The following is a 25668-nucleotide window of genomic DNA, read 5'->3' as shown; positions in this document are numbered from 1 at the left end:
TTGTGGTAAGGGGCCCAAAACTGGACACAGTACTCGAGGTGGGGCCTCACCAGTGCTCAGCACAGGGATAAAATGCCTCAATGCAAAAGAAAATGAATCAGAAGTGTATTTGTGTTCATCTCTGGAATGGACTTTTTGGATGCATATGAGAGAGCAGAAAGAAAGGCAGCACATTGGCTTTTTTTTTTTTTTTCGGGAGGAGGAGCACTAGGATCCATAACCCACACTATCTTGCAGTAGACAGAGGCCTCTAGGCCCCAGAGCAGCAGGTTGAAACAGGCTAGCAGCAGTGAGAATATCAGACCAAAACAGGCTTGTTGGGTGTGCAGGATAGTAAGGCTCTTGGAGAGAAAAGAAGCAGAAAACAGTTGAGAAGAGGCTGGGGTGGGGGGGAGGTATAGAGAATCACATACTCCTGTTCAAAAAGTTTTCAGTGCAGCTCCACAAGACAGACAGACACATGGGTCACAGAGAGAGGCAGAAGGGAACAAAAAATATAGTTTTATGACAAGTGGAGCTGTTAGAAAGAGACGGTGGGTGGAGAGTTGCAGAAATGCATCCATTTCCCTTCCTCCCGTTTTCTTTAAAGGCATTTTTCTCAGAGTTTTTCCTCTCTTTTCTCCTCCCCACAGCCAAGCTGGGAAGAAGAGGTTGTCTCTGAACTTAGGAGTGTGTCTTGGCACAGAAGACTGATAGTAAACAAGTAAACAGAATTGACAACTGTGGCAACAACAGGAGCAAAGCCGGTGCGGTGAGAAGGATGAGGACTCTTCCAGAGGTAAGGAAGTGGATCTCTCCTGCAGTCTGCTGAGGTACCTCTCAGAGGTTGCACCTCTCTCTTTCTCTTGTCCTGTCGCAGCTGCACTGCTTATAGCCCTAGGGAACTGCAGCAGTTGAGGTTTTGACAGTTTATATCCAGAAGGGACTTGCCCAGGTCTCAGAATTAATGATGTGGGTTGTTGTGTGAGGATTTAGGAGTTCTTGCCCTTCCTCTTAGTCATCCTAATACCCATTCTGAGGCTGCATTCAGATCTGTTTGAAGAACTGACCAATAAGAAGCAGTAGTAGTAGTAGTAGTAATAATATGATTCACATCTTCTGTTGTATCCCCATTTTGTCTAAAAATTACTTTAAGAAGCTACTTGTGCAGAAATATGCCAATTTTTTCCCTACAAATAATTGTGGGTAAACATGTTTTCTGAGTGTGATGATGACATGGTAAGCCTAATCGCTCCCCATGTATTGTGGTGTCCTTTTCCTGATTTGATGGCTTGTATAAATAACTAGTAAAGTGTTAATTGCATATTTGCAGATGAATAACATTGAAATGAACTGTTAGCTCAGGCTTGCTAACATATATAAAACATTCAAGGACAATAGAGATAAATAAAGTTTTCTATGTAACTAAATAATATAGAAAAAGAAATGTGCATGTTCTGTTGAGAGCTGTTCAGTGTTGCAAGAGCTGTGGCTGTAATGCAAATGGTCACTTTATCTTGTTGACATTATTCTGGCGGAAGAATTTGCAAAACTGTTTGGTTTGTATATCCATTCTCATAATTCTGTGTGATAAAGATCAGACAACAATCATAACTTTAAATAGTTATTGGCCATGCTTCTGCGTCAGACTTTCAGTAGACCAGAACATAATTAAGCAAACTTTCTGTTTAGTTTCTCATGTTAGCAGGTACTATATTTTGAACACAGGCTAAAATATTATTTCTCAAATAACATTTAATGTGCTCAATTTATGTCCTTAAGTGATTTGCTCACAAAAGATAAATTTAAGAAAGTGTTGACATTTTTGTGATTATTGGGGCATTAGTCTGAAAACATGTCATCCACATGACTAATGTGATAAACACAAGTTGGGAAACAGCCAAAGTCAGTTATTCATGAATAATCTATAGGCTGAAAAATTATACCTCTAAATTGTCTGGTAAATAGTTATGAAAAATAATTCAAATTCTCCCTGCCTTTGATCTCTATTTTAGTTTATTTTCTTAAAATTTAGGTGCTGCTCTTTCTGCAACAGCTCTAAATACTGGGAAAATGCAAGGTGAGGAAGAGTCAGGCAGAGGAACTTCAACCTCCCTGCAGAATTCAGGAATAGCTCACGAACAGAAAGATGGAGATGTGGAAGGAAAATCAAATTCTTTGGCTGACTTAGTTGCATCAAACCTTTCTTCCTTTAGTGATAACAGTACCTGTCAAGATTCTGGTAGCCTAAGTCATTGAACTGGATGATTCATGTAATACATAAATTCAAAATTATTCATTTTATAATTGAGGACAATTAGAAGTCAGCTTTTAGTGATCTTACCGGCATTTGATCTCACTTAGCTACAGTGAAACCATTTAAATTTGACCACAAGTTCTCTCAAATCCAGCCCCAGTAACATAGGCAAGATTAGAAAGACATTCCTTATGGAAGGTGAAGTGTTTGTAGAACATAATGCATAGGCCAAATATAGACGTACTGTTAACCAGAAGTTCAGCAGAAGTTGCAATGACGGTCTTGAAATGCCAATTTCTTGTTAGTATCTCCATAGCCATGCCATTTAGTACTTGAGAGAAATAGACATCCTCTGATATTATGAGACCAAAGAATTGCAATATTATAAATATTTCATAATAGGAATAGTCTAGTGCAACAGAGAAGTCAGGAGCATTGTGAATGTAAATCATTCACTCTCTCCTCAGTTGTGAAAGATGAGGGTTTGCATGCTGAAGAACACTTTTCTTCTTCCTTTCCAGCCAAGCAAATCTTCTTTTGCTCACTTCTCTGCCATACTGTTAGGTCGTGAGGTTTACTCTCTACTCAAGGAGTGTTTTACTACAAAGGTGTATGAAAGGAATTTGGATTTCCTCCTTTGTGTTTCCTACATTGTGTGTTGCCAGTATTATCATGTTCTATATCTTAGCACCTTTTAATGCCAGCATTCACTTGTATGTACTTGCTCTCCATTTAGTTATACTGTATCCTCCCTAAGGTAGTCAGGAGAGTAGGATTTTAAAGGGAGAAAAGCAGTTAGGTATTTAACCCTTGTTAGCAGTTTCCATGAGCCAAGTAAGCTGACAAATGCTTGTGAGAGACTTCTGGTAATGACTGAAAAAAATGCATGTTTGAAAGATATAAAATGATGAGTTTTGGTTTTCTATTTCTTTCTGTGTTTTCTGTTCTGTTAATGTTTTTGTACAGGAATTGTACATAGTATATTAGGCAAGATGGTTAACAGCAGACTCTTTCACTTCCTTAGCCTTTCCTCAGGTGAAGGGGTCAGGTACTTAATTCTTGTAGGGTATTGCCTCAGTTCCTCTTGTAGTGTTTTTTGTTTTGTTTTTTTTTTGCTTTGTTGTTGTTTTGGTTTGGTTTGGGTTTTTTTTGGTAACGATCTGTGTTTTCTGGTTTTGTGGAAAAGATATATACCAAGCATAGTGACAAATGCAGTTTAGCTGCTGCATGTAAGGGAGCAGCAAGGGCAGACCAGGGAAGACAATCTAGAACCTGGGAGTCCTGACAAGGCAAACGAGGGGTAATGGCTTCACCAGCAAGGGGTGCAACCCCACAGCATGGGAATGAGGGATGTATGACAGGTCAGGTGGCAGTAGCCAGGGTCAACCAAGAGTGCAGATTGCCAGGCAAGTGCATTGTGGGGATGCAGGTCCACGGTCAAACCTGCAGAATCAAGTCTGTAGGTTAAGGTCAGGATCCAGATCAATGGGGTATGTGGCTGCTACTGCAGCGTAGCTCAGGTGCAAAAAGCAGCTCCCAAGTGAAGAAATGGGCATGTCCAACTGAGGCTGCTTCTAGTCTTTTCTCAAAGAGTTCCAAGGCCTGTCAAGATTTGTCAAACAGCTTTCAGGCTTGAGCACAGAGAGCTAAACTTGAGTCTGTGAGTCCAGGCCTCACAGTACAGGCCAGGCCCTGGCGCTAGCATGTAAGACTCTCAAAGTAGTTCTTCCATAAGCTTTCACACCTATGATGTTTACTCCTTGCCTGCTATACTGTTTTCTTCATCCCTCTTCCTCCCAGTTTTTCCATTATCGTCTGTTTTTTCCCCTTCTGCCTCCTTTTTCTCACTGTATATTCACTTATTCCACTTAATTTTTTTCAGTTCTTTCCCTTTGCTTATATTACCAGCATCCACTCCCATGTCTGTTCTTTTGTAATCTGCTGTTCTCCAGTCTTATGTACATCAAAGTAGGTAGACAATGGACGCTCATGGAAAATGTCATTTCATCTAACTTTATCAAGGGAGACATTAAGGGTGTATACTATCCTAGTCACCTATGTTCCTTTGCAGTCAATGGAGAAAAAGACTCCGGAGGATCCTGAGACAGATGTCTAGAACAGAAACTGTACCCGTAAGGTTCCTAGCCTTCTCCACTGACTAAAAAAACACACGTATTTTATGAACACAACTAAATTTAAGTGAGATAAAACCTTTCTGTATATAAGGTCTTTTCTTTGACTTACAGCTTCCTGCAATTTTTAGAATAGGTAAAGTTGTCTCCCCACTTCAACTGGACTAGAAGGCTTAGGATGCAGGAGTTATTTCTTGAGGAGAGATCTGAGATTAGTGCTCAGGTTGCCAGACTGTAACAGAATAAAGAACGACCAGTCCTTGCCACCCTGTTGTTAGCTTTATTGGCTCAAAAAGGCTTTGATATCTTCAGGAGGTATATGCAAAGCGATTTCATAAACCAGAAGGAACTATGGAGGGACAGACCTCCTCATGGCAAGCTGGCTTTTCGATGCATACTTCGTAACACTGTGTGACAGCTGTAGCTGGAAGAGACAAGGAAACAAAAGAGGTGAGAAAGCCCTTGGGAGTGCAGCTGCCTAGATGACTTGGATGACTGTTGGTATTCTGGCACTAGTCCTCTAAGTAATTTTCTCATAGATTAGGCAGAAGACAGAGTATATAACCAGTGCTAACTTTAATATGAAATTTTCTTTCTTCATTGTTTCTGTTTGTCTCATTTTTCTCTCTTTAGACCTGTGACGAGGAGCTGAGAACAGGTGAAAAGAGAGAACGATGCCTTCAGGGGAAACGCCTACTTCTGTGTACACTTCTCAGTACTCTCCTTGGCTTTACACTGCTTATCACCTACATTGTGATGACTTGTAGTCTAGGTATAATGTGGAATATCATTTTCCCTGCTTCCTTATCCCCCTCATTTTTAAGACCCCTTTCTCTCCTACCTGCCTCCCTTGTGTATTAGGCTTAGCATCTGTTTTAAGAATCAGATGTTCAGAATCTCAAAGAGTCATAACACCAGTTGTAAGAAAGATATGCTGTTCTGCCTCTTCCTTGGGTCATAGAAGGGAGAGATCCCCACAGCTATCCTCCTCCTCTGTCTGCCATTTAATATGCCTGGGCTCACTTTTGAGGGAGAACATCATTATATTGTCTTGCATGTCATCATCATGTCATGTTCTGTCTGTAGTCACCTCCAGCAAACTGGACTGAATGTGGAATTTAGAGCTCCTCCTCCACCTTTCTGCCTCTGACTTAATAAGTTTAGTCCTAGTTTTGGACTAGTGCAGACCAGTGCAGTCATTGTGTAGAAAGAAAAGTCATAGTCTCTTGCTAATGGGGGAGCTGTGAGCATAGACCTGAAATATTAGTTTTCCTTTCAAATTTGCTAAACAACCATCTGCAGAATGGTTCATGTAAATGTTTATGCATATAGAATGCTCAGTGCTGAAGGTGGATTTGCATTGGTGGATACAGACATTCCCTGCTCCAAAATAAACATTATTGACTCTTCACCTAGCATTTTTTTTTAGCCCCTGTTGTGTGTTAGAGACCATTCACTACAGAGAACAAAGAAAAACCATTAGTTTAGATTTCCACTCTGCCTGCCTCCTCCCATGTCAACTGTTTATAGCATGGAAAGTCTGACTTTGATTTACCAGTGGCTTATTTCAGTAAATAATTGATCTGATCTGATGCTGAAACAACACAATGAACCAAACCAAGAACACATACCCAGTGATTTGCAGCAGTTTAGATAAAGGGATTTTAGATCAAAGCAAGATATACTAGAAAGTCTTGGTCCTGTTTTAACAAATGTCATTCCTCAGAAATCTTTTCCATGCTTGAACACCTCCCTCCATATTTTAAACTTATCTCCTTAGTTTCTCTTTGCTTCATGTGTTGGCTCCATCAGCTGCCTTTTGTTTATCATTTGGCCAAATTTGGCTGATTCAGAGAAATACACTGAGAAGGCAGAATAATACCTGTTACTGCCTAGTTAGTATGAACAGAGGACACCACTTGTCCTTTAATTAAAGAATCTCCCTTATAAAGTGCAAAGACCCTGTGAAGTGAAAGACAGAACACACTTTGTTCCATATTCAGCAAAACATTAGAAGGAATTCAACACTCTGCATGAAAAGGAGTTTGTACCAAAAATAAATCTTTCAAGGGGAAATGTCTGAGAGATAGCTCCTCTTTTTTTTTTTTTTTGTGGTGTTGTTTCATTTTATTTTATTTTGTTTGGAGTTGTTCTCACTCTCCACTGTCACTACTTATTCTCACCTATTTACTTCCTGCCCAGGATCCTGTGATGCTGGACTGGGTTTTACACTGTTGGCCAGACTCCTGAATTCTAGGAATGACACTGTAGACCCCTGTGAGGATTTCTACAAATATGTCTGTGGAAGCTGGGAAGGCAAACACTCAAGCCGAACCACAGAGGAATCACTAAATGTATTTGATGTGTTGTTGGAAGAAAACCAGTTGATCCTGAAAAGGCTTTTAGGTAGGGACACATGATTGGTGTGTTACCTTCTGCATCTTCCTCAGTCAGAACTGAAAATACTAATAACTGAGAACACAATCATTCCAAGCAGAGACTGAGTTTAGTCTCTTCATTCTTCCATCATTACAGGTACAGATTTATTCTTGAGCATGCTGTACTATAATAGCTGCATTTTAAACATTTTAGTTCCCCTTGCCAAGTGTAACAGATGAAAGTCACACTTTAAAATTCTGACAGCAGCTCAAGCCATTTTGCTTGTAGACCCTTTTTGCTGTGCTTGTCTGAAAGTGCATTCTGATCATGTCCTGACTCCAGTCCTGAAGCCTAGATACACAGCACCTTCCTCTTGTGCTCCAGTTCCCATGTGAAGAAACTCACATATTTGACCTCAGGAAGAGTCGTGGCACTAGAATGCCTCTTGCTCTGAGTGACTGTGGAAAAGTGTAGATGTATTTATTAAATTGTTCTGAATCAAAGTGCAATGTAATATTTTCTTACAACCTTTCTCTGCTCTAACACTGACAAAAATTTATTTTATTTTACCATTTTTGTAGTTTTTAATATTTTTTTTTTCCTAAGAGAGCCCACAGTTCGGAAGAAGAGGCTCAGCTAAGGAGAAAGCAATCCGGTTCTATCGCTCCTGCATGAATACCCAACAGATAGAATCCCAAGGAACTCAACCATTGAAGGACATCTTAAATCAGGTGAATATTTGCGGTATTTCCTCTCCCTCCAGAAGGTAATTCCTGCAGGGAAAACTGTGAAGTTACAGTCACATGGTACCACATGATGTAATTTTGCTAGCATCTGGCCTTCCCTCCAGAAGGTAATTCCTGCAGGGAAAAGGGAAGTGTGAAGTTACAGTCACGTGGTACCACATGATGTAATTTTGCTAGCATCTGGCCTGAAATAAGCTCATAGTTCACAGCAGAACTAAGTGACAAATCTTCTAGCTTTAAATGCTGTTTCAAGATTTGGTTTTCTGACATCAGGTACCTGACTCTTTCCTCATGACCTTACATATTACTTCAGGGCTGTACAACAACCACTACAAAGAGGGATCATTCAGAAGCTCAGTTCAATACGATCCAACTTACAAATCAGGGAATATCTTGCAAAATAGGTGAAATTTTTGTGTCTAAGATCTGATGGCCACCCAGTACTCCAGGCTTCAAGGGAGCTTGTTTAAAGAGAAAAATGCTTCTCCTTCCATTCTGGGAGGCTCCTCTCAGTGCCAGGGAGGGTTGTACATCTCTCTGCTGGCATAGGACAGTTATGCCCTGTCTCCAAGGAGGTTGCAAAGCCTTCCAGCAGAAAGAATAGTGACTGCAGGCCCACCTGTGAATCTAGTTCTCAGACAGGTGGGACCTCTAATCCCTGCTCCCTGGTTATCCTTCTGGATGGCTTCAGAAAAATGAGACTTCTTCCCTCTCTGCTTCTTCTGCTTTTTCCCATACGTCTTTTTCTGCTGATAATTATCATTCCTTTTCCCTGTGTCATTTTGCAGTTAGTTGTTTTGCTTAAGTGAAAGTGACAGGTCATTTTCAAACAAACAGGGTATGTAAGAGAAAACTTCATGAGTTTTCTCTGCTGCTATTTACTTTGCTGCTTCTCAGTTGTCATAATGGCTGAGCTCATAGGAGTGAAAAAAGATTTTGTAAATACAGATCAAACAAGTGTTTCTCTCACTTGGTGTCATGCTGTCTCTCTCCCTCTCTAGGTTGGTGGATGGAATATCACAGGTGTAGGGAAAGCAAAAGATTTTAATGAAACTCTTCGGACTCTCATGGGCAGATACAGCACCTTTCCCTTTTTCAGAGTGCTTGTAGGACCTAGTCCTTTTGACCCCAAGGCTAATATTATTCAGGTGAGTAGACTAAAGAACAAAAATATCAGCAAGCATGGTGAATAAAGAGTCAGTTACACAGCCCATAAGACCCAGGCTTGTCAATCTTGTCTAAAGAAAGTTTTCCTAAATTTCGGTAAAGTACTTGATTTTATTACATAAAAAGGACTTATTTCTGGAAAATGGGCAGATGAGGAAGAATAAATTGCATAATTTCTCTCATTCTCTTCTGCCTGACAGTGTAGATTGTACTTCACCATGGAAGGGTCTGGTTCTTCTTATGTTCACGGGGATGACTAGTACAATAATGGCCTCTAACACACATAGCAGCTCACTGTTGTGGTTTAAACCTGGTAGACAGCTAAGCAGCACACACCTGCTTGTTCATTCCTCCACCCAGTGGGATGGGGAAGAAAATCAGAAGGGTAAAAGTATGAAAACTCATGGGTTGAAAAAAAGACAGTTTAATAATTAAATAAAAGTGCTTCACCCAGTACTTTTATTGTTAAGTATGATGTCATGTGGTATGGAATATCCTTTTGGTCGGTTGGGATCAGCTGCTCCAGCTGTGTCCCCTCCCAATTTCTTGTGCACCCCCAGTCTACTCACTGGCAGCATGATGCGAGGAGCAGAAAAGACCTTGACGCAGTGTAAGCACTGCTCAGCAATAACTAACACCTCACTGGGTTATTAACACTGTTTTCACCACAAATCCAAAACACACGCTGTGTAAGCACTGCTCAGCAATAACTAACCTCACTGGGTTATCAACACTGTTTTCACAGCAAATCCAAAACATAGCTCTACAAGTACAAGCTACTACGAAGAAATTTCACTCTATCCCAGCTAAAGCTAGTGTGTCATGTAGAAATATTTAAAGGTGTGGGTTACATTTGAATATCAGTCACTGCAGATTTGTAATGAGCTTGTAAATGAGCTGCAGAATATGACAGATCCACAGAAATTACTTAGCAAAATTTTTTGAAAAGTAAAAACAATTTATTAACATTTCAAATATTGTGACACAGAAACTAACAAAGCCTGTTGATCATATCCTCACTTTTCCATTGTTTCTGGAAATAGCGAGATGTTTTTTTCTGTACTCCTTTTTTGCAGATTGACCATCCTGAGTTTGAGGTGCCGCTTGAGAGTAAATTCAAAGCGAAAAATTATCTTGAGGTAACATATCAAAGGCTGAGGAAAGGTAAAAATAGTTATTTGGTGTAGGGATCTCCTTGAATTGCGTCCTGGTTCAAAGAGGTCTGTTTCCATGGGTTACGGTCAGTGACCTCTGAAAATGTCTATAGAAGGAATTCTTTACAGAACTCTCTACTTTTCCAGAAAGATACTTTGTAAAATGTAACCCATTTTTAGATGCCAGGTTTAAAACTTCTAGTGTAGAAACAGAATGTTATAGTTTTAATTTGTATTTGCTAAGTAATATGAACCCAGGCTTCCCTCTTGGTTTCACCGTAAATGAACGTCAAAAAAAAAAGTTTGTGTCCAAAGCAAGCATTTATAACTTAAAGTATGTATTGGAGGACAGGTAGGTAGTATTTTCAAAGTTATTTTAAAATGTTTTAACTTAAGCTGGGGAAAGAAGCTCTTTGACCTTGAGAGTTATTGCAACAAAGTTAATTTCATCACAGGTCTGACATTTTTCTGAACATTATAAAAATTAAGTTGATTTCAGTTTCTCAATCTGACTCGTTCAGAAGAGTCCTCAAAAAAATAAGCCTGTCTACCCATCACAAACATACCTTTGATACTTCAAGAGTATAGACACAAGAAGCTGGCTTTTTCTGTCTGTCCAAAACGCTGCCTCATTATATTACTACCTGTCCCTCCTTTGGCTCCAGAGATGGCAGGCCTACATCTCTGAAATTATTCCAGTATTTAATGTAATTGTAAGCTGGGACCTTTTGGGAATTCAGTGTTCTTCACTGAAAGATGATCTATACTTGGCAACTGTTTTCCACATGAAGATTACATAAGGATGTTGCAGTGAAGACAACAATTTTAGGGATGGAACTGCAGTGGTTTTGAAAGAATGAAGCTTATATGGTCGAGATGGATGGTTGGATGGGGTGACTAATGTTCAGTCATGTTTCTCCCACTGGTCATATCCTCTGTATTGCAGATTCTCCGCGTGTATCTCTCATATTTGAAGAAACTGGGGGACCTACTTGGAGGACCAGTGGATGGTTCCCCTGATTTATTTTCCCCTACCTTGTCCTTCATCTCTAAGCTCCAGCAAGTTGTCACCCCACTGCAGGAAAGACAGCGGAGGGGGATGCTGTTCTTTCGCACTACCATTAGGGAGCTACAGGTATCAATGCCTTAGAACTTGGGCAGCACAATTGCATGTGACATTCACATTCTGAAGATCTGAATCAATAGAGATATGAAGCATTCGGTTTAGATGCCATTCCCTTGCAGCTTACACTTGGAGTCTGTTGAGCTATAAATAATCTATTAACTTATGGTCTTTTATCGACAGCAGTTGGACTTTTCTGGCCTACAACTCTTGCCTCTCCCCAGTGCTTACTCAATAAAAAAAGAAAATTTTCCTTTTCTACTATAATTAATACCCACATCACAAATCCAGTTTAACTTGTTGAAAGTATGTCTTAAGAGCATTAGAGACACTATCCGGGTTTTCCTATTATTTCTTGATTTCAGTTGATTTAGACTCATAGTTCAGAATGTAAGCTTTGTTTTACTTCTAGGAAAAGGCACCTGCTATTGACTGGCTGTCATGTCTCCAGGCTGTCTTCCATCCTATGCCAATGAACCTCTCTCAGCCAATTGCAGTGCATGACATGGATTATTTAAAAGGCATGTCACAGCTCATCGAAGAATGGCAAACAGAAAGGTAGGAGTCAATATCTATGGTTCTAGCTGTTTGTGCCTCAAGAAAAATTAACTTCAGATACCATCAATTAAAGAGGTCTGTGCTAGAGGCTGCTGAATCCAGTAAGCTAATAATTGCAAGGTTGCTGTGGCTCTATATCCCCAGGTTTAGCCAGTACTAAGGCTTAGCATATATTCCTAAGAGGCTTGCACATGCATGCACCATATATATACACAAGTATATTTATTTGTGTAGATATATATATGTGTGTGTGTGTGTCACACAGATCAACAGAGGTGGAACACACTGCCTTTACTGTCACCCACACACCCATAGCACTCATATAAACTTGAACAGCTCAGACAGTCTGATCCTATCACTCCTGTCGAGCTGATCAGTTTTGGTCTATACTAGTGAAATGTATGTATGTACACACACAATATGGATCACTCCAGCAGCTGGTCTTTGGTATTCAGTCTGTCGAGAAGCTGGCCCCAGATCCCCTGGTGTCCACAGCTGCTGGCACCTGGGTATGTGGGCCCCTGAGTCTTGCAGCCCTACTTTTGTTGCTGCAACTCCAATCTCTTTCTGTTACAAACCAACATACACGAGCAGATCTCTCCAGTAGGTGGTCCAAACTGCTAGTGTCTCCAATAACCAACTCTCAGAGCCCTGCTTTCTCTAACAGCTAGCTTGAACCAAAGTCCCTCCAGTGGTCAACTCTCAGACTCCTTATCTCTCCAGTATCCAGTCCCATATCTCCCACAGAGAGTAAAATTTAGTTAAGAATAGCATTTAATAAGATAGGACAGATTCTGGTGACCATGTGCAGGGCTCAATCAGACAGATACCCTGCAAGCCACAGGTTTATGCTCAAGTTTATGCTCATTCCCTCTTATACCTTCCCTCTCCATTTTCCCACGTGTGTTCACCCCAATTCACCATGATCCTTCCCTTTCCCCACTTTGGGTCCTTCCCATAAATGTCCCCTAATAAGTCTCACAGAATCCCACAGACCCCTCAAAATACTCTGTAAGTTTCACGCAGTCCTAAAAATGTTCTTTCTTCCACTTCCCATAAAGAAACCTGTGCCCCAGCAGATAATTGCCCCTTGAGTTTTGACAGTGTTCTGGGGAGACAGTTTCTTTGGTTGATTCAAGTAAAATCATCCTCCTTTGATAGCCCCAAGTGTAGCCCACTTGTTGCCATCATTCAGGTTACTATGGTTCCTCTGCCTCAAATTATTCCTTTGACACTTGCCACGTCTCTGGCGTTTATAGACCACCCTTCAATCTCCAGTCTTTTTAAATGTCATTTTCCTACAGGGTCCTTCCTATTTATATGATTCTTTGTCTGGTTGGGAATCTCTCCCCAGCCCTTGACAGTCGATTCCAAGATGCACGCCTGGAGCTATCTGGGATTCTTTATGGAAAAAAGGGATCTAGCATGGTGAGTTAGCCTTTAACCATCTTCTTCAGCCTCCCCAGCAGCTGAACACCCTAGGACACGCCTGCTGGGTGTTCTCCTGATGTCTTGTCTGGATGGAGTGTCTTAGATTTGGGGAGGAGAACAACTCTCACTAGGCCATTAAATGCTTCCTTTTTCTCGAAGAAATGTGGGAGTAGACATAACACACAAAACTTTAGAGAGCTATGTGCACTGCATCATGGGGTAGGGAACAAATATATAGATGGTCACCTTTCTTCTATGTTTTGTCTCAGCTAGCATATGAATCTTCATCTTGTGTGCAAGGGGAGTAAATCATAAGGAAATAAATGTTGTACTTGATTAAAGTTTTCTGAGGTAGCTTAAATGGAACTACATTACTTATTCACTGCTGTCATTTTTAGGTAGAAGCATATATGCTATTGACTTCACGTTTACATACCTTGTTACTGTATTCCTATCTCTTTATCCTCCTTCTCATGTGTCTCTATTTCTTTCTTTGTTCTTACAGATCCCAGCTGAGCGCTGGAGGAAGTGCTTGACTGATACCAGCTCTTTCTTTGAGCCAGTTCTAGGGCAGATGTTTGTGCAAGAAATTTTCCCTCAGCAGACCAAGAAACTTGTAGGTATTCATCCTCTTAACCCCCAAGCAGAGCTCAGCTTCATCTCTCTCTTTTTTTGACATGCCAGCTTAAGACCACATCAAGATAGCAAAATCATATGTAGATTTTATACCTTTTTACATATTCCTCTGCTTATGCACTTCCTTTCGTTTTGGGAACGAAAGATGTCAGAAGAGGACATTGCTGTCATTGCTAGAATAATGAGTGCTAAAATACTGGTTATTATCTTTATCTCAACTGTGAGGGGTCATGTGTGCAGCACCAATACCTATGACAGCCCTACAAATGCATGCAATCTCAATGTGCTTCCTGGAAAGACAGTCAGTCGCCAATATTACATACTTATATAAGATTTTCAATTGCAAACCCATTAAGCCATCATACAACCAGTTGTACAGAAACAAATCAATGTCAAAACATTCTGAGTAGATCCACAGTAAAAGGAACACCTGCCTGCAGTGTGGAAAAGATTTCTTTTTTTTTTTTTCCTTTGATTATCAAAGTTCCTTTTTCTTTTGAGGGAAGTTAGTGTAGGCACCAGGTTTTACAAAGAGTTTGCAATGTATAAAGTGGCAAGAAAAAGTAATGGAAAAACTAAGAATACATGTAGTGAACCACAAAGTGGAATGAACAAAACATAATTTTGTGAAGGAGAGACTGAGATTGCCATAACTTCGGAAAGGGAGACACTAGTGTGAAATACTAGTGGATATTGTATTTTCATTTCACTCAAGAAGCGGGGCAATCATTTGCTCCATTCCTATCATAACAGGGCTTGAATGAAAAAGAATTGTGTTTTCCTCTTAGTTGCTATGACAGGCAAGATGAAAAGGTATGTGGGAGAGAATGGTGAGCCCCATGAAGAACCACTGGATGCCAAATAACTTCAGCCTAAATCATTGTAGAAACTGAAATCTCTTTCTTCACTAGAAGAGGAATTTCCCCCCAGTTATTCTGCAGTTGAATTGCTGGAACATGAGAGGATGGTAGCTAAGCCTGAACAATGTTTTTCTGCAGTTCTGATGGTGCTTTCTTTTCTCCATGGCAGGCTGAGCAGATGTTCTCTGAGATCCAAGATGCCCTCTATGGCCAACTGGATCAGTTGGAGTGGATGGACGAACAGACTCGCCAAGAGGCTAAAGTCTTGGTGCGTGCAGAAGGCAGAAGTTACTGAGGCCTTCCTCTCCCTGAAGCCTTTGGAGAAGGAATGGAAGGGGCCTGCACCTTCACATATTCCTACCTGCTTCTACAGGCACACAATCTTAAATAGATGTCTTATACACATGGAAAATTGTAGGTGGTTTTACAAGTGCCATCACACACATACTGACGTACATTGATGTGTAGGCTTAGAGAGGCTCAGTGTTTATGCATGGATACTCTGAATTAATTGTATTGAGATACAATTCCGTTTTATACACCTAGAGAGGTTAAAAACTATAAAGCTGAATGCCAGAAAACAATTCTATAAAGAAGAGTATAACAACATCAGGCTTCAGGCAATTGATTTAAGAAAGCAGAGTAACAAGAGAAGATGTATTGTTGAAACAGAGTAACTGTCATTTTGAAAGGCTGATTCACAGATTTTATTTCAGTTGTTTAGAAACAGAGTTTAAAAAGGACTTCTAGAATGTAAAGCCTCCTATTGGTTATTTTTCTTTTTTTTTCTTTGTTTATTTATTATTATTTTAGGTTTCCAGACTACAAGTGGAGATTGGCTATCCAGCTCACATACTCCAGACTGCCGAAGTGAACCTGGACTACCAGAAAGTGAGCTATATAATGTAAACATCTCTGCCTCATTATTGGCAGTTTACCTGTACCAACTGCTATCTTGTCTGCTGCTAAAAGAGGCTGTGACCTCTGGAGCAATGCAGATTTCTTACTGTTCATTTTCTGAAAAAATATGGGCCCAGAGAACGTTTACCTATTGCTTCTATATTGTTGCCTGTCTTGTCTCCTATTTAGAGTGGCTGGCCTGATAGAGATTTGTTGTGACCTGCTGGTGTGTTCTGTTTGGTCTGCAGATAACATTCCTGTCATATCTTAAATTGAATGTCTTTAGCACTGGGAGAGAAAAAAACAGAAGTATTCCATTAGTTTGTCTTTTGATGAACCCTTTTTTGACCTGTAGGACTTCTCTCTTTCTCATACTCTCCAATTCATTCCTCAGTCATGCTCTATGACAGTCACATTACCTGTCTCTTTCCTCAGTTGGAGATAAATGAAGACACTTTTTTCCTCAATGTGATGGCTTGCTTGAAAGTACTGAGGGAAAATTCCTACCTGAAAGTCCTTCAGCATCACTCACAGGATAAGTAAGTGCCAGATACTGATGTGAAAAATATGACAGAATCACACACTCGTGAACTAACGGAGATTGAAAGGGACCTGTGGAGATCACTTAGTCAACCCTACTGCTCAAAGCAGGATCAGCTAGAGCAGGTCACTCAGGACGTGTCCAATCGTATGTGTATATTGCTCTTTTTCTGGGGAAGGGAGGGAGGAAGGGCAGTTGTGGGGACAGAAGTGGACACAGTACTTCCAGATACGGTTTCACTAGTCCTGAATAGAGGGGCACAATCACCTCTCTTGATCTGCTGGTGACACTTCTCCTAATGCAAGGCAAGATGTCATTGTCCTTCTTTGCTGCAAGGCTGCATTGCTGCATCCTGCTTAAAAAAGCCTTGAATCTGGCAGCCTTCCAGGCCTATTCAGCCTGAACTCATGCTCCCCCAAAATCCCACCATTGTGGAGGGAGGCCCAGACCCCTTGAAAAAAGAACCTTTTTTGCTCATGAACCCTTGAGTAAGGGAGGAAGCTGGTTTTCCTGGACTTAGCAGCAAAAAACCCCAGCAAAATACTGTGATGACATGAATTCTGGCAGGGTCACCTCAAAGGCAGGACATAGGATGCTTCAGAAGGCAGGCATTATTGACAGCCATGCTTGGGACCTTACATTGCCTAAAGAATATTCTGTGCAGTATTTCACAGGAGGTTAGTAATCCTGACTTGCTTGACAGGGAAGTCATGAGGGTAAATCCCTTAGCATCTATGAAAGCTAAGCTACTAGCTCTGATCATCTGTAATCAAGCAAAGGTTTATTTCAAACACCTTTAACTCTAGATAATGTGAATTTCATCATTTGCTGCTGCTCTTCGAACAGTTGTACTGAGCAGACCATTTATGCAAGTCCAGCAAGTTATGAGATACGGAATTAATACATTCTCTCATTTCTCTTTTTCTGCTTCTAGCTGGCAGGTGTCCCCCTGGGCAGTGCATTCATACTACTCAATAAGGCACCACATGGTGGTCTTCCCTGCTGGAATGTTCCGCAGTCCTTTTTTCCACATGGAGTTTCCCAGGTATGGAGGGGCTGCAAAGGTGGAAACTGAATGTAGTCCCTTGGCTGCACCATGTTTCCAGGAAGAATCTTAACAGGTCTGTCTTTAACCTCTTTTTCTCACTGCATCCCAGAAAGACAGTAAAGTGTGTGGAATAGCTTTTTCTAAAGCCAGATGGATACTTCCTTATGAATTCTGAAAGAGTGTGTCATTGACTCTGCTGAAGCAAAATCAGAATCTAGGTGAAACTAAACTAAGCCAAATATATTACTCCGGAGCAAAGTGGCAAAAGCCTTATGTAGGTTAACTCCAAAGAAGACCTTTCACTTTCGCTTCTCATTTTCTACATTCCAAAAATTCCTGAATTATAACCCATAGAAATCCAATCCAGAGAAAATAGGAGCCTCACAGAGCAACTTCTTGTCAGAAATCTTTTTCAAATGGATGAAACACAGTTCTTCTATTTTTTAATGAACCTTCTCTAATAAGCAAATACATTTTTGATTCTGAGTCTTTCCCTACAACAGTGACAATTCTGTAGACCACACTCTTATAGTTGGGTTCATTCACATATGGAACAGAACTGTTGAGCAATATTTTCCTGATATTAAAACCACTTAAAACAGTTGATGGTAAAAATATTATTTGATGCCCTTTTTTGCATGGTGATGGATAGATACTTCTCCTAATCCCATTGTAGTGAAAAATAAACTCACACTGTGTCAAGAGGCTGAAGTTTGAAAGAAACATATCTCAGTTAAAAGTAACTACTTTCTCCATGGTGGTCTTCTACCACTAGTTGTATGACATCTTCTAGTGCTTACTTAATACTATAATTTCATGAATTCATTATAGTATTTAGAACAGGACACCTCAAAAGAATAATAGATTATTTTTTTTCCAGTGGTATAGGCTGTCACAATACTCTGCCTCTCTGAAAAAAGTGTCTACAGCTTCATATTCCTTTTTTATTCAGTGTTAGTAAAAACTATTTTTCTCACTGTCATCCCAGTTGAGTAGACTGATAAGTCCAATTTGATCAGCTTTTGGTGAGTTGGCACAATAGCATTTTCTCAGATGATTCTTCAAAGATTAAACTTTACTGACAAAATCTGTTACAGATGACTGGAAGGATAATTTTTAAAATAAGAAGTCAGCAAAGCAGTGCAATTGTTATAGAATCATAGAATAGTTTGGGTTGGAAGGGACATTTAAAGATACTCAGTTCAACCGCCTTGCTATGGACAGGGACATCTTTCACTAGATCATGTTGCCTAAACTCCCACCCTTGACCGCTTCCAGTGATAAGGCACCCACAACTTCTCTGGGCAACAATTACATTATTAGGTACAGAGCTTCTGAAAGAGCAGTTATAAGAGAAGATGAGTTCTGTTCTTGTCACGTCCTACTGAGTTCCAGTGATGTAATAATGATCTACTACAGTGATTTCATGCTTCAGCAGGGTTAATTGGTGCATGTAAAGAAAGAATGAGCCCATCATTTCATATTATGGAAATGCATTTTGAACTTGTATGACTATTTGTAAATTCATTGCATAGAATCATATAAATTCTGGAAAGAACTGTTGGAGGTCTCTAGTACAGTATCTTGCTTGTAGCAAGATCACCAATGCTAGACCACAGTAATTGTGGTCAAACCTTCATGATTTTAATTTGTCTTGCTAGTTTTATGTGTTATTTTTCACTAGACAACTGTTGCAAGATTGCTTCTCCCGCCATTCTGCTTTTGTTGGATTACTATTGCAGTTACTTTTTGTGTAGCAGTTCAGCCAGTATTGGGTAAATAAGGACATATCTTGACAACAATACGTGCTGTTACAGTTACTAAAGGCAGAATCTCATTCACAGGCTCTTTCTGATGTTGGCTTATTAGCTACAAATACTTTAATGAAGCCCATAGTACAAGTTTAAGCACTGGTAGAGTAATTTACACTTGGATTTGAATTTTTACAGAGTGTACCACATCTGAGAGACATTAAATAGAAAGTGCTTCTGTATGCTCTCAGTAGAATGCTCCTGTGCTGCCCACAGTTGTGCTCAGTGAATATAAAGAATGCTCACCTGCCCTCCTTTTCCTCTCCAAAGCACTCTTTTCATGTTTACTTTTCAGTGCTGTGAACTTTGGAGCCATCGGGGTCTTCATGGCGCATGAACTTCTTCACACGTTCTATGGTTATGGTGGGTACTGGCTGTGGTGTCTTTGTTTACCCTTCTAGGTCCCCACTAGTACTTTCCCTCAGAGAATCTTAAATCTTGGTCCCTATATAAATGTATACATGTATTATTAAGGCAGATGAAACTAAGGAAAAACCCATTCCAGGCCCTGCTGACTAGTAAGAAGGCTCAGTGACTAGTGTGAGGAATACAGGTGTAAGTCAGAAATACCTTTAGTTTCTAGGATCTTTTTCTTTCCCCACAGTGCTTCCTGGGGGCTGTCACACGTGCAACAGGAGTGCATTACAGAAATCCATAGACTGCTTAGTTGAACACTATGAAAGCTATCACTTTAAGGTCAATGGTACTTTTACACTGTTGGAGAATACAGCCGACACTGGAGGGCTCACCATCGCTTACCAGGTATCGTAGCCTACTTACTTCTCAGATCTCATAGTCTCTCCACACAACAGCCATGTTACAAGATTGCTCTCCTGCATTCCTCCTCTACATGCTCCTCCAGTTCCAGATTTCTTGCACGTCTTCGCCAGTGCAGCATGCACCCTACGTGTCCTCTGCTATTCCAGACACAGGTTCCTCACAAAGCTTTGATCATAAGCTCACTACTTCCATGTAAAAACACTTCTTCCCTTCACCAGTTCTGGGGCGGGCCTTTCTTTATTTTCCCATTTACATCATGCATACAAAAGCATGATATTTTTTATATGTTCACATTATACCTCAGGAACTAAGCTGAGATATGAACCAGAAGTCTGTGGGGTGGTAAAATGACTCCATAATGATGTTTTCAGCAATACTTTAGTCGAGAGAATTTTTTATTTCCTCATGCAGTAGTTCAGCAGCTGAAATAATTACTGAATGCAGGGTGTTCTGAGATCTCTAGGTCTCAGATGGTACTTGTTATATTCTTGCACGAAGAATGTTGGGAGGTAGAAAGTCTTTTAATTTTTATTCAAATATTTGTGACTTTCTTTGAAAGTAACTTTCATTCTTTCACAGTACAGTCACCACATCTCTTATGACGATGTGTGAGTGGTAGTGTCTAAAACAGGAAAGGAGTTACGTTGTTATTCTCCCATCTTAGAGTTATTAGGGGCATGCTGGCAGCAGGGAGCTTCAGAGTGAGGATACAAACTTGCTTATTTACTAAAGATATATTAGATTGCTGTATTTCATTGACAGACGACATGGTTTGGGAACACTATGTGAAAGGGGATTTATTATTATTAATTTTCTCTCTCCACAGGCATATAAGAATTGGCTGAAAAAGCACAAAGAGAAGAATTTACCTAAGATTGGACTTTCACACGACCAGCTTTTCTACCTCAGTTTTGCTAATGTAATTAATTCTAGGATAGTCATGTGTATCTCGTCTTCCACACTATTCAGTTTGTCTTTCTCAATATTCAATCACTTTTCCCCCTCTTCACAGAACTGGGAATGACCGATGTTCCTGGGAGATCCAGGATCTTATTTAGAATGCTAAAATTCACCTATAGGGCCCCTAATGTGTTGTGGATCTCAAAGGTAACAAAAGGCCTGTCTGCAATTACAAAGCTCTGAAATCTACCAGATTGAAGTTGTAGCAGACAAGTTGTGTGAGGGAAAGCATGTTTCATTGCTAGTTTCTGAGTACTTTTTTTTGCTGCTGTGAGCAATCTAACTCATGTGAAGTGGAATTTTACTGGAAAAGGCGTGTATCTCTCCATCCTTTCTTTCATCTGCCCCTCTGTCATGGTGAACAACCACATGTCATGCCATTCTGAGTGACATACAATGAAAAAAGGAGTTTAGCATGTTATTTAGAGATAAAGAACTAGAAGTACATGCACATATACTCTGAGATTTCTGTGGGAACCTGGTCTAAGGATTTGTGCAAAGTTGTGCATCTGTGCATAGTTCCTCATGACAGATCATTGGATTTCTGTGCTCAGAAACGTCACACCACTGTAATTCACTGTGGTTGTGCAAAGGGAAAAGTTTTGTGTGTGTATTGACATTAGGTCAGAGCACTGCGTAGAAAAGCAGTTCTGAAATCACAGAGTATTGGGTCTTGGTGGCAAGATTTGCATTTCAGAGGCTCTCTGGGAACTACTTTGTCATTTGTCGATGAATAGAGACTGAAATCACGAGAGTGAAGACTTGGATTCTCAGTTTAACACCCGTAAAATCACAGAACCTTCCCCCAGTCTCTTGAATAGTAATGGGATGTTGTGCAAGTGCGCTCCTTTATTGGTGAGCGCCTATTGCTTTTGCTTAAGAAGCTGAATCTAGACACTAAGATTACATCTATACCATTAATTTAGGTGTGGTCCAAGCTTGCATGAGCCTAGACTCCAAGATGGTCTAAATTCCCTGGGTTCTGGACTACACAGTATAGAAAAAGGGCAGGTGACTTGTCAGGGAAATTGGGACAGAGAAGTTTAGGAAAAGGGAAAACAGTCAGAAATTGTGGTGGTGAGCATTGTTGTGTTTAAGTGTGTTTGCTTGTTTATTCCAGCAGCCTCAATCACATGATCAGAGGCATGAGGAGCGTTAACTCTTGTTCATGTGAGGACTTTCAGCCAAACTGACTTTTCTGTTTTGCTTCCTTTCAGACAATGTGTGGACATCAGGATCCGGAGAAACTAGAGTCTTCCCTGAACACAGATCCACACAGTCCTTTGCCACTTCGTGTCTGTGGGCCTGTCAGCAATAGCCAGGACTTTGCCAAGCACTTCCGCTGTTCCAGTGGATCCCCAATGAACCCAGAGAAAAAGTGCCACGTCTGGTAATCTGCATGGAAAAGGAGGAAGAATGACCCCAGGGAGAGGAAGGTCTGAGCCATGGAAGTATTACCATCTTCTCAGGGCCCCCAGGGTGACATGGTGCTCTTATTCACTCCTCTACCTTCCTTTTATTGTTATCCTTTCCTCAGCAGTTGATGGTACCAAAATTCTTAATCTGAGATCATAAGGGAAGAGGGTCTCCTCCTCCTTTTTTCACCATTCTGTCCCAGGTGTGACAACTCTGGAGTTTAGCAAGTCCCAGGGTAACAAGATGACTATTCAGTCTCTAGCAGGCAACAGCTTCTGAGGAATTGTAAACAGTGCCGTGCTGTCTGCTCCAGCAGGCTCACACAGTCAGGTTGAATGGGCAGGCAATAAATTGGAGCTCTAAGATTTGTTCATCTAACATTGGGTCTTAAGGAAATCCTAGAAGTTACTATGCAAACCACAGATGTAGTTAACAGAGAGGAAAGAATCTTCTTCTCGTCTTCTGCCAATAAATGAAGATAAGCAGTAGGAAAGACTTGGTGGCTCCAGCTTCTAGGCTGAAAATGACTTGATAATAAAGGTTACCGAAGGCCTTCCCTGTTCTCTTGTTTCATCAGCAAAACTCCTAAGAGATGAAAGAGGAAAGAAGAAAGGATCCCCTCTGGTGGGAGGGGGATTGGGAACTGAGAACATTGTCTTTCGTCTTTCTTTCTTTCTTTTCCGTATTTTTTAAGTCTATATTTAGGGTTGAGGATATGGTTGAGGGTGGAGTATGGGAAGTCACAAGTGTTTCTAGAAATCTGAAGACTGAACAATTAGAATTCCAATAACTTCTCTGGATTCTGAACCTGGTTCTCTCGTCTCCCTACGTTTGTAAATATTTACCATTCAAACAGAGGAATAGAGCTGCTGTAGGCTTTTTTTTTTTTTAACCTGAAAATGAATTTTGTATATTAATTTACTTTAGAGGAAAATGAAAATAAGAAGTAATATATGTTAGGATGGCAGGGGAAGTGCTTAAAGCATTCATTTCAGGTTCTGATAATTAGAAAGTTTATACCAGTATTCTAAAATCTAGCACAGTTAATAAGTATACAAAATACTTCTACCTTTTGCATACTCTTCAAACTGTTCTTGATTATGGGAGCATTTTTATTTTACTTATTATATTGGCTGCCTGGGGATTGTTTGTGGAGTAGGTGATGGCAAGTGGAAACATCCCTTATCAACATAAGCATTGTGAAAATCCCAAGAATTGTGTTAGTCCTTTCCAAGTACTGACCAATGCAGCAAAATATTTTCCAAGAACAGACTGTCCAGAGATTTTGTTTTCATTAATTAACTAAAATATTAATAAAGTGTTTCTTCAGAGAAAATAATTACTTTGATTGCAAACTTTTTATGACCAGGCCTGTTTCTTTGTTCTGTATTTGTACTGTTTCCAGCATGACTGGAGTTCTTAGCTTCGCAAGTAATAAATAATAATACCTTGAAGTAATTTGATTTATTTATCCATCATAAAAAATAACAAAACTGGGCTTATGCTTATCTTTACCATTTAAACACTGTATAGTCTTCCTCCACTGTTTGAGCAATTTTGTCTGAGCAGTGTGTCCAGACTGTCTTTCTTTTAGATGTCAATAGCAATTAACATTGTACCAGACCTTGTGTGTAATATAGAAGTTGTTGAGACTACTTGGCTTCTTTGTTTCTAATGTATAGAAAAAGCAAAAGCTATTGACAGTTTGCATTTCAAGGAATCTCTAAATTTTCCTCGTATCTATCTTGTTAAGTGTATGGGGGGACAGTTCCATAGAATATGCAATTTCTTCTTGTTCTTACAAGATATGATGAATGTATGAATACTGTGTTTAAAAGACAGGGTCTCCCTTGAAGTTGGTAAGTTGAATCAATTATTGTGATATCTATTCTATTGATAAAATCAAACTATCTATGATGATTTTACACAAAGAACATATGGGAAGTGCATGAAGGGAGGTCTGGCTTTAGAAAAAAAATGTATGAATCTTGGAATGATAATTTATTGTGTTTCTCAAGGAGATAAGGAAATATTTTCAACATGTGCACAAGGTCTCTGCCCTTGTCCTCAGTGTTGCAAGTTCCCTGGGATGTAGTTGGTGAAGTCAAGTCATGCTGACTAGTAAGTGGTCACGAAAACACAGAAGATGTTATACTCAAATTGTTATACTCATGACCATACAAATTATTTCATGCTTCATGTCACACATAAGAAAAAGAGCACAATGCTGCAAGTGTTCAGGAAAAGAGCCAGATCCAACCGCAGATCCTTCACTGCTGAATTCCTCAGTCTCTGTGAGTCATCGTGCTGCACCATGTCGATCACCTCTGTTCCTTCCCCCACTGACGAGATCACAAATATTTCCTCCATTTGCTTCCAACCTGTAACAGGGGGTGGGTGGGGAAAACATAAGCTTTCTTCTTTTTCTCTTCTTTCATACCCAGATCCCTTTCACCTCTGCTTCCCTCCCCTTTTATCTCCCTGCTTTCTAAACTTTCAATTCCATTTCACCTTTATTGTGTGTCCATTTTTGCCTTCATTCTAAGCAGCTTTTCATTCATTCCACTTTCCACCTGCTGCTTCCCTTGTCCTTTTCTTGTTTCTATTCTTCGTCATTCAGTATATATTCCTCTATGCTCCCCTTCCCCATAGGATCCTCATTATTCCCAAGTGTGGTTTCTTGATGTGTTCGGATGTGAGTGTGCAAACCTGTCCTAAACTTCTCTCCCTTTGCCCTGCTAAGTGCATACAATTGCAGCAAGGGAGCAAGTGGTCATCCAGGAAGGGAAGAGCATCATTATTACTATTTTGCAAGTGGAACTGAGGAACATCTTTCTTCCACTGATTTTCTCTTCCCTTATTTTTTCACTCATGCATTTAGCCAATTTCCTCACTTATTTCTCAACACACTTCCTCGCTGACTGTTGCCTATCTTGCTTTCTCTCTTCCCATGCTGGCTCTGCTTCTCAGACTTGTTCTCCCAGAATTGCTGCAGTTTGGTTTTTTCTTGGGTATGTTGAGTGCTGTGATGGAGATAGGATGAAGCTTGGCTTGGAACAAAGTGCCTGCTTCCTTATGGCTCTATTTTGGCTCTATCACCAGTTTATGAGCAAAGAACTTTACTATTAGACTACATCCCATCAAGTAATAGTAGGAGAGGTGTCACGAGAAAGACTGCAACTACAGTGGCAAATGTGACTGCCTCCCAAAATGAACAGCAGAACATTGCACAATACAAGTACAGAACACAATGAAATATTTGTATAAGTACATTGCTTATATGAATAAGAGAGTGCTTGCCTTTGAAAACTTTTATTTTGGAAACCACTTTCTCCTTACTCTCCTTTCTTTGCATGTTCGTCCTTTCCCCTTCTTCTGTACTTTTCCATTATGAGTCATCCCAGATTCATTCTTTCATCTTTTCAGGGCCATAATTACAGTAACAGGCCTTAATGACCTTTACCACCCTCAACTGGGGTCTTCACCCCCATCCTCTGCCCATGGGTCCAGGAGCTTCATTTAAGCTCAGTCCTGGGTCTCCAGTCTCTATTTGTGGTCTGTTGCAAGATCTCCAGCTCCAGCATCATCACAGCTGTGCCTGGCCACCAAACCCTGTTATTCTAGATCTTGACGTAGAAATTGACTTCCTGGTTTGACTTTGAATATGGCTTAGCACTGTGGACTTGCCTGGCAGTCATGGGAGTGTGTCTGACCCTGGTTTCTTTCATTGGATCAGGTCCTGACCCTGGCTTTGCTGACTTTTACTCCTGGCTCGACTTTGAGCCTGCCT

General features: G+C 40.3%; 1 protein-coding gene across 14 annotated transcripts in view; it reads left to right on the top strand.

Moving 5' to 3' along the window:
- The window catches only part of KEL (Kell blood group, metallo-endopeptidase), a 28255-nt gene extending 4923 nt beyond the window's left edge, over positions 1–23332 (top strand). Inside the window, exons 1-19 of one of the 14 annotated variants that reach the window (XM_014947549.1) lie at positions 260–533; positions 633–778; positions 5002–5140; positions 6571–6774; positions 7354–7478; positions 8495–8641; positions 9737–9799; positions 10761–10949; positions 11350–11495; positions 12800–12923; positions 13432–13542; positions 14592–14690; positions 15236–15313; positions 15758–15861; positions 16798–16908; positions 19018–19085; positions 19327–19484; positions 20329–20421; positions 21680–23332. In XM_014947549.1, the coding sequence (XP_014803035.1) occupies positions 761–778; positions 5002–5140; positions 6571–6774; positions 7354–7478; positions 8495–8641; positions 9737–9799; positions 10761–10949; positions 11350–11495; positions 12800–12923; positions 13432–13542; positions 14592–14690; positions 15236–15313; positions 15758–15861; positions 16798–16908; positions 19018–19085; positions 19327–19484; positions 20329–20421; positions 21680–21856 (2154 nt within the window). In that variant the 5' untranslated portion in view covers positions 260–533; positions 633–760 and the 3' untranslated portion in view covers positions 21857–23332. Of the gene's footprint in view, positions 1–259; positions 534–632; positions 779–1140; positions 1219–5001; positions 5141–6570; positions 6775–7328; positions 7479–8494; positions 8642–9736; positions 9800–10760; positions 10950–11349; positions 11496–12799; positions 12924–13431; positions 13543–14591; positions 14691–15235; positions 15314–15757; positions 15862–16797; positions 16985–19017; positions 19086–19326; positions 19485–20328; positions 20422–21679 lie in introns of those variants that run through there. The other 13 variants (XM_014947550.1, XM_014947557.1, XM_014947552.1 and 10 more) reach the window with 13 other exon arrangements.
- Positions 23333–25668: the final 2336 nt, after the last annotated feature.

Source organism: Calidris pugnax, unplaced genomic scaffold (assembly GCF_001431845.1).
Source record: "Calidris pugnax isolate Ruff unplaced genomic scaffold, ASM143184v1 scaffold175, whole genome shotgun sequence".
NCBI classification, from domain to species: domain Eukaryota; kingdom Metazoa; phylum Chordata; class Aves; order Charadriiformes; family Scolopacidae; genus Calidris; species Calidris pugnax.
The sequence above is the reverse complement of the archived record's forward strand: the minus strand, read 5'-3'. Positions and strand labels throughout refer to the sequence as shown.